The 14813-nt window shown below is 31.6% G+C and overlaps 1 protein-coding gene across 8 annotated transcripts in view; it reads right to left on the minus strand.

Annotated features, from left to right (window-relative positions):
• The window catches only part of Pde8 (phosphodiesterase 8), a 149731-nt gene that overhangs the window by 52719 nt on the left and 82199 nt on the right, over positions 1-14813 (minus strand). For 4 of the 8 annotated variants that reach the window (XM_085197224.1, XM_085197228.1, XM_085197229.1 and 1 more), the window contains one exon: positions 5489-5577. In XM_085197224.1, coding sequence (XP_085053350.1) covers positions 5489-5577 — 89 coding nt within the window. Of the gene's footprint in view, positions 1-3801; positions 4616-5488; positions 5578-8209; positions 8772-14813 lie in introns of those variants that run through there. The other 4 variants (XM_085197227.1, XM_085197225.1, XM_085197223.1 and 1 more) reach the window with 2 other exon arrangements.

The following is a 14813-nucleotide window of genomic DNA, read 5'->3' on the forward strand; positions in this document are numbered from 1 at the left end:
GAAGGTCAAATAGAACGGGAAATCGAAAATCTCTCGCAAATATTTTCTTTCACTAATTGAATTTTCTGTTTTTTTATGAAATTTTTCATTCTCAGCACTTTGTGTAAAACGTTGCTTTGTACAAAAAAAAGGAAAATTCCCAATCTGTATTCATTGTGATAACGTAGTCGGTACGTGAGCCCGTTGGATAGATATTTAAAGATAAACATTTTTATGGATTTTCATCTGCCCAGCAACTGAATTGATTATAAGGAGCTGCATTTTATTTATATTTATCGCATATATATTAGGGTAGGTAGAGGGAACCTAGTGTTAAGACACTCCTTTGCCCATTTACTGAGGTGCCTTGTGTTGAATGGTGAAACTCAAAGCCGAGCTTTGCCATGTTACCAGATCGAAATAATGAAAATATTAATAAATAATAATTCATTTCCCCGAGTGGGAATCGAACCCACAATGTCTGTCACATTTACAGTCACACGTGGCATACACGTGTCCAAGACTGCGTCAAATATTTATTTTTTTCTTATAAATAAATAATTCTTAAGTAAGGTTTTTGAAGTTCTCCGTACAGTGATGGTTGAAATTTAATAGACAATTGATGTCAAAAATCATCACTTAAATAAAATATATATATATTAATAAATAGTTAAAATTGGTTGTTACTTTTAATACCTCTAAATAATATACGTTTCAAGTTACTTGCCAAGCAACAAACTATCTTAAATGTAAACACGCGTCCAGCTTTTATTATAACTAGAGTTGTCTAAAATAAATAATATTAATAACATTAGGAATAATTTAAAGATAATTAATACTAATTTGTATTATAATTTCAAAGAGTCGTCGCCGAGTTTGAAATTAAGATTAATTTGCTAAACTGTCAGCTGTTGCTTTGTTGTAAACGTATGTCAGTATTCATGATGACTTCCTGTTTATGGACAGAATAAGCCTGGTAATGTAACCAGAATTCAAAATACCTTTCTTTTTTTAATGATTGATATATATCTATAATCTATTTATACTAATATGAAGAAGCCAGTCGTGGCCCAGGGGCACAAGCGTGGGTTCGATTCTCGCTCGAAGAAATTTGGCAATTTTGGTATTTCCGTCACTCAGCACGCAATACCTCCAGCGAAGTACAGGGGAGTGTCTAAACACTAGGTACCCTCTGCCTACCCTGCTACGTGCGCGGTACAGCTGATTTTTTTTCTTTATACGGAACCATTATAGAGCAAGAATGCCCTACTTTAAGTAAACATACATAATTTTCCCATTATTGATATTATCCTTATTGTTTCTCAAAATTATTTCATATTCGTACAATTTGACAAATTGATTAATAATCAATTACAGTCATTTACAAAAAGAATATAATAAAAATGACTACTTAAGTTTACGAATTTTCGAATTATTATTTATTTTGAAATATACTGAAATACTGTTAAATAAGGCCGCTGCTGTAATTAGTTTTGTTTATACAATTTTATCCTTTATATTATCTATTCGTAGGTATTGTTTTTGTATATCGCTATAAGTCTAGTACTTATATCTACTTGACATTACGCATGGTATCTGATAAGATCTCTATCTGCTATAAAATGTGGTTTCGATTTGGGTTAGCTTCGGTATTCACTAATAGGTGGCTATTGAATCAATAAGTAACTATTTTTAACCGACTTCTGTAAGAAAAGGAGGTTATCATTTCGACTGTATTTTTTTTTATCTAATGACATTGCGAATGACACGTTTTGGTTTCGCTGAAATTGTGAAATGTGAATTTTTGAAGCATTGTGTTGACGCCGCGCTATGCCTTGTACCATCGCAAAGAAATAAAAATACTAATCATCTTCACGCTGTATCCCGTACACACACGTTCCCCACTTTCCACTGAATTATGGAGGCATTGACTGTTGAGTGGCGGCACCTCGACACCAGAGCGAAGAAATGAAAATATAAATGTAAATAAATATTTTATTTCCTCGAGTCGAGGGGATCGAACCCACAACCGTTGCGTTACAGTCACACACTAGTGCCGCTGCGCCATGACGACCTTAGTAGTTCTCGTATGAGGAGAAAAGTGACAATATACAAATATGTAGTTGTGAATGCAGTTTATCGAATGTGTGAAAGTATCATGTATTTGAGGGATTTCACAGTTGGAGACGCAGCGTGGATATCGATTATATATTACCTCGTAACAATATAGAGTAAGCTAATAACAAAGCAACTAGTGTTAGTGTGTTACAATACAAATATATACTTAAAGAAGAATTTTAAGTTTTGAAAGTAAATGAGAAGAAGAAGATGAGAAATTTTCAGAATTTCTACTTAAAATATTCTTTAGTCTATATTACTTCAAACATGTAAATATGGCAACTTGTGTATGTACAATTATAAATAAGAAATCTAAAATATTCATCATCAACTTTAGTTTTATTATATCGTTGGAAAATTTCATAAGTATGTACGTCAAGGCTTCAACAATGGCAAAAAATATGTGTAATGTGAATTTAAGATCAGAAGAATCATTCTTTTCTTCAGCTCCACGCTGTAACCCTCATGCAGGAGGGCAGGCAGAGGGAACTTAGTATTAAGACACTCCCTATTTTCTGCCGAATTTTCGAGGCATTGTCTGATGAGTGACGCAACTCAATCAACTTTATATCAGAGCGAAGAAATGAAAAAAAAGAAGAAATGAAGAAATAAAACAAATAGTTTTATTCTTTATGTATAAATTATACTATATTAATATAAAGATTATATATACATACTTTTATCAGTAAACCCCTCCCCAGCCAATAATAAAGAGAAGAGCATCATTATAATAATAAAATAGGGAACTTTAAATTAAGGGAGATAGAAGGGTTTATCTAATTCCTTGTGAATTTCTTAAAGGCTCTATTAAGCTTTCTACTTTGGCGAGCTTGCATAAACGTTCAAGTTAATTTTATGAAATTAAATATTTAACAAATATACCACGTTGAAACTAATTAAAACCTAATTATTTATTAAAATATATATTTAATCTAACTAAATAAATTAATTAATGTTTTTAATAGTACAAATAAAAAATGATACTTCTATTAGATGAAAATATCCTCATTATAACAGACCCTAATTACATGCATGCTGATTTCTTTTGAAGGTATATTTACATATATATAGGAGATTAAAAGTTTAATAATAGATAATTATCACATACAAAGCTAAACATTTAGCTACTTCAGTGGTGATGGCCATAAAGATATTTTTTATGATATTATACTATTTTTCTGATATAAGATAAACGGAATTTTTAATTCAGTATCATAATATTATTTACCATATATATATAGACATTTTAATGTAATTCATATATATAAATGGAGATCACAAATACGAATAGGGAACCGTTCACGTATTCAAAAACGGTTCGATATAGCCATTGTTCAGGCCCTATTGTTCGTTACAGCCGGTATCTGAAGTGCTACAGTCAGGGCAAAATTACTGAGGCAGTTCCAATAAAATATTGAAAATCATATTCGCCAAGGCAGTACGTGATCGCCATTTATACTATTGCAAATATATAATTCTGTGTCTTAAAACAGATGAGAATTATAATATACTAGCGACCCGCTCGCGGCTTCGCCCGCTTTAACTACTGAATTATTCATATAATGTATGTTTGTAAAGCACTTAAGATAATGTGAAAGTTAATTAAACCCTAATGCAACCCGCATTTTCGTAGTTCCAATAAAGATTTTCCAATTGTTTTAAAATGTCATATATCTTTTTTATCAGTACTTATGAATTGCTTACCTCTTGTAAATTATCAATTTCCACATCACCTGTTTCCTCCATAATATTTGTTAACAGCATACTTGGTCTCATTGACACTCTGTGACGTATGGTAGACCGCCTTTTTGTATCTATCACCTCTTCGGGGAGATCATCGTTTAAAGTTGCAAATTGCTCGTAGAAATTGATCACCCCTGATAATTCTCCGTCAATGTTAACAATTTCATCTGATTTTCTGCTAATCGAGTTTCGCCCCTCCAGCTTTCTATATCCTTCAGTGTCATCACGATTCTCTCTCAAAATGTTGACAGGAGTATTGTTATATTCAAATTCTAAATCAAATCCTCTTTCTTCGAACAAACTCTTGAATCTGGCCCAACATCCATGTTTTTTCCCTTTCCCCTCGTCGTCTATACTTTCGAGTTTCATTTGTGCTGTATTGTTGGAATCCATGTTTCACAGTCTTCTTACATTTAAAAATAATATTCTGTTCTAGTATCTGAGATATTTATTTTAATATATTATATTTACACGATGCCATTGAGTATGACAAATTAAGCCAATTAAAATAATTACAGAGCTTAATTCAGATTATTTGATAGCATAGTATATGACACAGAAGAATAACCATAGGGGTGATATGCAACACTTTTACATAGAAAAATAACATAAAACACTTCACATATTACCACTTTTCTCAATTTTATATCCACTTTTAGCTACATGTTTACTTTTAAACAAAATAATACGTCACTTTAATAAAAAAAAATGCATTAATTCTCACGCAAAAAGACGACACGCGCACGTAACAATTGGTCAAGCATTCTAATAAAACTAAGACAATGCCGTAAATAGCTGCCTCATTGATAACACAGATAGTGGTGATAAGAAATCGTTATTTTCAGCTTTTATCAATCACTGTAGTACTGATTATTGCAATAAATGTCAACTTGATTGAATTACTTTGTCGTCTTATTTGTGTTGGGTTAGCGGTGTGCTCTATATGTGCGATGATATCTTTTGACGTAAAATTGTTTGAATATATAGATTTTGTTAGTATATGTACGTCATTATTGCCTAGTGTATATAAACATTATTTGGCATCCAAATTTAGTTTTTTCTATAATTAATACTCATACGTAGGACTCTAGTGTCAATACACTCTGTTCTTATCTTTGAGACATTGCGGGTTAAGCTATACATATAGCAACTCCCTATACAATGAAAATTTAAAAGAAAATTATACATTTTTGGGACGACCTATATGTGTAGAACATGATAGGTAACGATAACAATGAATAAGAAATCAATTCTTTCGCATTATATTTAATAAATAATCATTTTCATATTGATTAAGACAACTTATCTGATTTAAAGAAAAATCTAATCTAATTCAAATTTCCTATAATTATTATCTAATAATTTAATATAAGCAGATCGAATCTACCTACAATCGGTATATATGTACCAATGTATCTCATCAATCAACAATTTATTAGATTTTTAGATTATAAAATACACCTTGTTACTGTGATGTTATACCGAATATTAGATATATATATAGACTTATAAGTAGCTTTATCTACTAGATGACGATCTTAGCATAAGATAGGTATATCTTAGATACTGAGGCACAAAAAGATATTAATATGTAAATTTTCAATAATATAAAAATAAGAATCAGATGCAATTGTACTTGTGTACTTACGGCGACGTCAACAAGCGGTTCATCTTCGGGGGTGAGCGCTAACGAGGACCGCCTGCCTGCACGTGCGCCTGGCGATCCACTGGAACTGCCTGTCGAACATAATGTTAAATTTAGAAATTATTGTTACAGTAGATACTCGATTATCCGGCCGTCAGTTATACGGATTCGCGATTATTCGGACTATCAACCGCGATTTTTATTTTATACAATATACTACAATGAAACCTAAAAAATAAATAAAATCATAATTTATTGGAAAGTGTCAATAATTTCTTAATAAACGTTGATTTTCGTTGATATCTACTTAAAGACTACTACTGACGGAATTTTTCTAGTCTTCGAATCTATTCTTGTAAAGAAATTTAAAGTAATGGAATACAAAAAATAAAATGAAGGCTTGCTCTTTAACAAATTGAGTGGCAAAACCCAAGGCCGCGCTTTGCCTCGTTACCAGAGCAAGAAAATGAAAATATCAAAAATTTAATTCCCTCGAGCAGGAATCGAACCATGAACCTGTCGCGCGCTTGTATTTAAATATAATTGAACAGATAACATAATTTTCATTAACATTCATTTGTACAACGTATATTTGTACTGATAGTTGTTTTTAATGTAGAAATATTAGACACACTTCGCGAGGCCACCCGGTGGGTAAGTATCAACACTTGCAAAACAGTAATGACAAACGCGTACCTACTTAAGATCTTTTTACATTTCAATAATAAAATTAGCTTTACGCTGTATTCCGCGTATGTACAGCAGGGTAGGCAGAGGGAACCTAGTGTTAAGACACTACGTTCTTCATTTTCTGCTTAATTCTGAAGGTATTGCGTGTTGAGTGTCAGAACTCAACGCCGCGCTTTGCCTCAACACCAGGGCGAAGAAATAAAAATATAAACGTAAATAAATAATAAAATTCTTTATTAAATTTATTTCAATTTACAAGTCTGAACTAAATAATAGTGTTTTAAATTTTAAAGTGACGTTCACAATTTTATAAGAAGTCGAAATTATTATTATTGAATTTTTCAGCATCACGCTGTATCGCGCATGTAGCAGGGTATGCAGAAGGAACCCAGTGTTAAGATACTCCAGTCCCACCAAATTCTGGGGGCATTTCGTGTTGAATGGCGGAACTTAGCGCCACGCTTACCTCGACACCAGAGCGAATCGAACCCATTTCGAAATAAGCACCAACTATTTACCTTAAAAATAAATAACTATAAAGCTCTATCATAATACACTACGGCTGGTGGGTAATTAGTGGATAACCACACGAGCTTCTGGAAACCATTATCTTTAATGAGTCAACGCCTACACATAAAATGTATGTAATATTGCTTTTAAATATTATTTTCACTTAAACTAATTTCATAGGCACCTCAATTTCTGACTGAGTGAAGTAATATCGTGTATATAATTAAAATTTGAAATTTAATTATATTTAATCATATGCTAGAAGGAAATAAACAGTTTTTTGTAGTTTTACGCTAATAACGCATATAATAGTGGGGGGTAGAAAACCTAATGTTAAGATGAGTGCTGTTTCCCACTTTCTACTGAAGTCTCTAGGCGTCGCGCCTTCCCCTTTTTACCAGAGCGAGAAAATGAATATATAGTTGAATCCCCCGAGTGGGAATAGAACCCACAACCATCGTATTTTCAGTCACACGCTTGTGCCACTGCACTACGACGCCTGAACTCGTTTATTAGAATTATCTAATTATAACTAGAATAATATAATTATAGCTGCAAATATTAATTGCAAATAAATTTTCTTATCCACGATTAATTGGTTTAAGGTAAAAAATCAACCTTGGAATTCAATTACAATAAATAATTACTTTCAAAATTGATATAATTACAATGGAAAAGCCATCAATAGGTATATAATTAATAATTCATCCTTTTAATATATAAAACAATAATTAGTATATTTTTACATAGGTTTTATGCGCATTTAGCAATGTAGGCAGACACTAATATAAATTTTCGAGACATTTCGTGTTGGGTGGCGGAATACAACGCCGTCACCGCATCAACGCCGTGCTCATCGCTCATCAGAGCGAGGGAAATGAAAATAACTGATTGCCCTGAGTGGGAATCGCGCAACTATCGAGATCGTAGATCTGAACATTTGAAATTAATTTCAACTGATAGCTCCACGCGTTTTCGATATAAATAGTTTTGACAGACGGACAGACGGAAAATAGTGTAAAAACGATTATAAGTTTTAATAATTAAAAAATATAAAAAAATATCGAGGTGCAGTTGTAGGTTAAAACGTGTAAAAGATAAAGAAAGAATAAAACAAAAGAAAATATTACAAATTTGGTTCTTACAATATATTTTAAACAAAAAAGAAAACGTAAATTATTTTCCTCTGGTGGAAGATAAAACATTGTAAAAATTTAATTAAGGCATTCCAAGCGCTATATGCCCCCGCAACAAACTATTTTTATGGCAGCGTTAAAGCCTCACGTACTTTTATACTTACAAGAATGTTAACTATATACATATTTAATAATAAATATTAATATTCTTTCCATTATCATATGTAGATTATAAATAACACCCAAATTTTATTATCATATTTAAATGTGTGTTCCATATGAGGAAATGTTATTGGAAATATTGTCGAAATTAATTTTAACAACTACCTATCAATTATTACGTATTTATATATAAAAATATATATTTATTAACATTTTTCCTTAATACCTGTATCATTTTCGTCACTCCCGCGCCTCTGAAGCCACCGCTGTACCAACTCTATACTAGCTTCCTCGGCCAACATTTTCTTTACTCATATTTAAATAACACTGCTTCCATTTTATTAGCACGTTTCACAAAAAACAAAACAAAACAATGAAATATATCACAGCGTCCATTTAAGCGCATATTGTTTTATTTTTGACGTAAACATTGACAAAAGAAATTAACTAATTTACGCGCCGAAATCTGACAGAGCTATAATTGGCACAGATTAAATATACGCGCTAAAACTTTTCACATTTAAAATAACACAGATCACAAATAAACATAATCCACTAACGAATATTAAAATGACAACACGGAGAACGTTCAAATATTGAATTAATTAAATGATGATCGTCGACAGGCGAGCGTAAACAGCCAGAGATACCAATTTATTTGTACGACTGACCGTTGTTTTTACAAATGATTTTTAACTTTATTACAAAGAGATAGAACGTAATTTCACTTTCACTGACAATATTTTTTGACGCCGTTGCGGGGAGTTGGTAAGGCAGCCGGTTAGGTAATGGCCGTCAAGTCAGACGGTTGATCGAAGAAGGGGGGTGAATGTAGGACGAATGTAGAACTATGTAAGCGTTATACGTTTACTGGAAGTGACTGGTAGTTAATAGTATTTGATGCGCATGCTAATTTAAAAATGTCGGTGTTTTAAATCACTTGTATTCAAAACACAGCGAGATAGTGTTGCAATTGTTGTGAAATGCACATTCGAAGTAATAGTGTTGTTTCGTAATAGAGGCTGCCGTGGCGTAGTGGTGGCGGTTGTGGGTTCGATTCTCACTCGGGGAAATGAATTACTATTTATAGATATTTTTATTTCTTCTTTCTGGTACTAAGGTAAAAAGCGCGGCGTTAAGTTCCGCCATTCAATACGCAATGTCTCGAAAATTCGGCGGTAAGTGGAGAATGGAGTGTCTTAACTCTAGGCTCCCTCTGCTTACCTTTCTATAAACGGAATACAGGGTTAAGCTAAAAAAAACCAGTACCTAATACCAATTACATTTAATTGTATCGGTGTGAATCAAGTCAGGCAAATGTGGTCATGAGTAAAAACCAGTTATACCACATTTAGTTTTAGTGCATAAAATTAAAATATGAATTTAATAACATAAATGATGCAGTGTATAAAAATTAATTACGAAGAAAAAAACTGTTATTTTAGATTTAATTATAAAAATCTGTCCAATTTTTATAAATATTTTAAATTTGATTTCTAAAATGCAAATATTGATCTAGAATGTCTATACAGGCCATAATAAGATGTTATATGGGTGTAAAATAGAAAATATTTCCTAACACTTCTTGTACATTTATAGTTTCCAGTTAAGCCTTATACAGTCGTTTGTCGCAACTAATCCGTGCTCGCGCTGTGCTCGGACCTGTTTGTTTAATCGATGACTTTTTACATTAATTCTCTATTAGTATGTAAATTTTTCTAATTTATATAGCGTTAAGTTATTTAAGCTTATTGTTAATTAATTTTAGTAAATGTTTTTTTCTTTTGGAGTAACTAATATAATAGTATAAAGAGAGTAACTTTTTTTGAATACCGCTCTCCGCAGGGTAGGTAGGGAGAATCTAGTGATAAGAATAAGAATTCTGGAGGAGTTGCTTTTTGAGTGGTAGAACTCAACATTGCTCTTTGTCATGACAACAGAGCGAAGAAATAAAAATATAAATTTTAATAACTATTTGATTTCGTCGAATGGGGATCGAACCCCCTACCTAAATGGACGTTTACAGTTACAATTTGTGCTACGAATGGCCTCTGAAGATCAAAATATTTGATAATAATTTCAGCTTCATGCCTCCCCGTGATGTCAAGATAAATAAATGGTCTTGACAGCCGGACAACAAAATGATCCAATAAGGATTCCGCTTTTTACCTTTTGATGCACGGAACTCTAAAAATATGTTAAAAAAATCCAAAAACATATATCACTTTAAAAAATACCATTCCTTACATAGGCTATATCTTAATATATCAATGTTGAAATTGAACTGAAATTAAAATACTTTGCAAATACTTACGAAAGACCAAGTTATTCTGCAGACGAGAACTAACTAATTAAGAGCAATTTGAAGCGGGCTCTTAATTAAAGACCCACATGGAAACGTTGGGGCGGACATGCAGATAGTACCACTATATTATTATAGAGATTTTTAATGTAAGAATGTTTAGTGGGAAAAAAGTTTATTTGTTAGCGTTTTGCTTGCAGTAAAAAAGTCTATATTTTATGAAATGATATATATTTGTATTTAATTATATTTAAAAAGGCATTTGAATTTGCTACACGTGCTAGGTAAAATAGATATATCAAATATAATCAATAGAAAACTGTCTTATTATTACTTATTGATTCACGATTCCCTCTGCCTACCACAGAAAGAAGCTACAAAAAAACAAATATTAAACAACCACGTAACATTTTACGGCATTTTTCTTTTATTTTCACGAAACCCGTCACTTTAGTTAAGCAAGAATTTTTAGGTAAAAATATTCAACATTTTGTTCAAGTAACAGATCGCGATGTAAGTAGAGCGGTTGACGTCGTTCGCGGCGTTACGATAAGGGAATCTTGTTAGCGTCGCTACGTTTATACTTTCTTGTTGTTTTTGTGTCACATTCTATTTTATATGCCGTTTTAAATACGGAGAGTTATAGTCGAGTGGGTAATGAGATTTAAGTATTTTCTTTTAAACGCCTAGTGTTTTGTAAAGTTCTATATATAGCTAAGTAAGTATGCGAAGTTGACTGCCAACCTTCACTAGTTGGAGAGGTACATTAAGAAGAAGAAGAAGAAGAAGAAAGTTCTATTAATATGTGTTGCATAGCATAAATACTAAATATTTTTGTACCGTTACATAATTACAATCCTATTAAAATGATCTAATTAAGTGAGAATTTAATAGCTATTTTCATTGTTTTTTTTTTATTTAACGATATGGCTATGAATATATATGTATATAAGAAGACGTAAATATATTTTCAAATTGATTCATTCGAAGCCGAGTATATCGTGTTTTGATTTTTCCTTCAATTCTTTCCTCGTAAAATATTTTGCTAATAAAATTTCTACAAAGCAAATATTTGATATCTGAAAGTACGTGGGGAATCGAGTTCAATTACAATTTTGTTTTGGCTATAAATATCTAACTTCACGCAGTTATAAGTAAAAAAAGCATTGAAAAAATAATTTGTGCATATATAAAAAATATTTCTTTTCCCAAGGTGGGAACGCCCATAGCAGGGTAGGCAGAGGAAACTTAGGAACCCAGTGTTAGGACACTACGTTTCTGTTAGACACTTCTATTCCCCACTTTCCACCTAATTCTGAGGCATTGCATTTTGAGTAGCGTAACTCAACGCCACGCTTTGCCTCGTTACCAATGCGGGGAAATAAAAATATTTAATATCTCATTTCTTGGAGTGAGATTCTGTGCCTTGGAGACGGGTAATCAAGACACGTTCCTTTCTTGCTGCACGAATTCGAGATATTGCGTTTTCACTCAGTCAAGCGTTTAGCGCAAAAGTCGCAACTTAACACAACGCATGGTCTTAATAGAACTGATAAATATGAATAATTTAAATATAATTAGGGAGGCATAAAGATAAGAACACTAAAATTTAATAAATATTGATTATAATTCGAGATTTCTACTGAACATGGTCGAACAGAAGATAAAAAACGGATATAATGATTTATAATAACATTATCTGTATTTATTATTTCATGGTAAATTTGGTATATTTATGGCAGAATTAACTACATATAATACATGTGGGTTTGGGTTCAATTCCAAATTCAAATTCAAATTCAAAATATTCTTTATTCAAATAAACGTATTATGAGCACTTTTGAATCGTCGAATGAACATATGAACAAAAAGCTACCACCGGTTCGGAAGGCAGTTCTGCTGAGAAGAGCCGGCAAGAAACTCAACAGTTACTTTTTTCAAAGTCAATGGTACAATCTATTATATTAGCTGGCAACTATCCTGCATTACATATAATAGACATTAATTCGACGAGGAAATGAAATATTTAATATTTTCATATCTTGTTTCTGGTGGCGAGGTGGCGGGCCGCGTTGAGTAGCAGTTAGAATGACCCAAGAATTCGACGGACACTAGGAAACGGAGAACCTTAACACTAGGTTCCTATACACCATATACTACATACAGCGTATAGCTGAAAAAAAAAATTGAAGTGTAGTCATAAAGAAAAGAAAAATGGAAAAATTTCAAACAAGATATTTACTCAGAATGGTCTTTTTGATAAGTAAGTCTATTATTATTTTACAACTTAAGATTATATAAAGCTCCACAGTAAATTGTTTGTGAAGGAAGTTCGACACGTTCTCGAGAGATTATCCAGTTCGAGCGTTTTTCTTTGTTATAACTTTTTAAAATAATCGCTTTTGTTAGTAATATACCAAATATCGTATTTAATTTAGTTTTCACATTTAAAAAAATCTATTCGTATTTATAAGCGATAACTTCTTGCCAGGTTAAACTCTCTTAAACATTTTGAATATAAATATATTCGCTAGCAGGAAATGAACCTCATCATTTTCAACATTGTAATAATTCACAACTTCTCCATGTTGACATCAAAAAGTCTAGTACATAAAATAATTTTCTAAGCTATAAATTTTATTACATTTTATTATTAAATTTTATTAGCTACGCACCAGGATAGGCAGAATGAGCCTAGTGTTAAGTTAAGACACTACGCTCTCTACTGCCCTATTCCCTTTTAAAATCACTGCGTGTGAATCCAAAATTCTACGGAACGTTACTCTTTGCCATGCTTCACCAGAGCAAATAAATAAGAATAATAAATTTCATTTCCTCGAGTGGGATTCGAATCCACAACCTGTCGTGTTGATAATCACATGCTTGTGCCTCTGCGCCTCAACTGGCCACTTACAGCTGTAATATTAATTTCAATTAAGGAAGTTTTTATGTAAATAAAAAGTAACTTCTATACTAGTTAAATAGAAGTAACAGTATTCATATTTCAGTTGTGTGAATAAAAATAAAAGTTAATATATGCAAATAGCGTTATTTCCATGCACCGTAATATGGCCGCTCTGGTTGCTAGTTCTGCAACTTCTAGAATATTGTAAAAAATGAATCTTTTGTGAAAAGATTTCAAGTCAGGTCATTTTGTTGGGGGTAAGAAATTTTTAATATTTATTGTTTTAATTTTTTTTAGCTTTTTTCTGCTTTGTTAGAGATAATAGAGTTTTTTTATATTTTTTTGTATAAATATTTTTAAACAAAAATATTGTATAAAAACTATAATAATTCTAGATAAAAGCACTATTTAACTACACTAGCGTACAAGGTTATGTCATATATAATTAACTATAATATAATTTTAAGTATGTATTTTTATTTATTAATTTTCTACACTGATCTAAAGAACGAAATATTAGATATTAGCTTAAACTTAGCGAGAATAGAACCTGCACTTTAAATCTGTCAAATCATGTTGACCTTGTTCATATTCTTTTTCTTATATATGTGTAAAGTGGAAAGGAAATATCAAAAAGCTATTAGAAAAGGATAAAACTCTATTTATTCTTCAAAGAATAAAACCATTCATTTCTATTAATTTGTTCCGACAACTGATAAGCTACGTGATAAGAGTGACGTCACAATCTAGCTGATAGCACGTTGGCTTACGTCATATTATATATTATAATATTTAAAAAAGATTATCAGTAAATAAAGATATTTATTTTACGTTTTAAAAACTAAATATAAGTCATAAGTGCTTGTTAAAGGTGTTTCTCATTTTTGGGAAATGTTAAAACATTAACAAAAAAGTAATTTCTGTCTCAAAGAACATTTGATTGCGATTAATATTTAATTCTTACGTGAACTCTAGCGTAAAAATGAAAAACTTTATAATAATTTTACTTTAAAACAGGCCGTTGTTAAATATCTTATGTTCAGAGGCCGTCGTAGCACAGTGACATAAGTGTTTGACTGTAAACGCGAAGGTTATGGATTCGATTCCCATTCGGGGAATATTTGATATATTATTCTAATTTCATCGTTTTAGTAACCAGGCAATTCGCAGCGTACGCCATCCCTCTAGAATTCGGTGGAAAATGGGGAACGGAGTGTCTTAAGTAGGTTCCCTCTGCCTACCCTGTGTGAGGGATATATCGTAAAGCTGAAAAAAATAAGATGTAATTTTCAACTTTCAGTGTACCTACGTTGCTCTTACTATGTTGTAATGTTATTAATATTAAAATATGTTGATGCTTTCGAGTTCTTTGAATACACTTATATTTGAGTGAGGAAAGTCTGAAGTGTCAATAATTGTACTAGAAATATAAGGAATATTCCTATACATATAAAAGTTAGCAAATATCATATAAAATAGATGAATGCTTAAGAAATAGTATATTATTTAATTTTCTTGGTAATTTAATAAAAACAATGGCTATATAAATATTTATATAGATATTTCTTACTTATGTAGACAGAGAAGATTATCTTCTTTTAATCGAGCTAGTGAACCTGGGAA

This window comes from Heliconius melpomene, chromosome 14 (genome assembly GCF_056956725.1).
Source record: "Heliconius melpomene rosina isolate 202511_hmr_F chromosome 14, ASM5695672v1, whole genome shotgun sequence".
In the NCBI taxonomy this organism is placed as follows: domain Eukaryota; kingdom Metazoa; phylum Arthropoda; class Insecta; order Lepidoptera; family Nymphalidae; genus Heliconius; species Heliconius melpomene.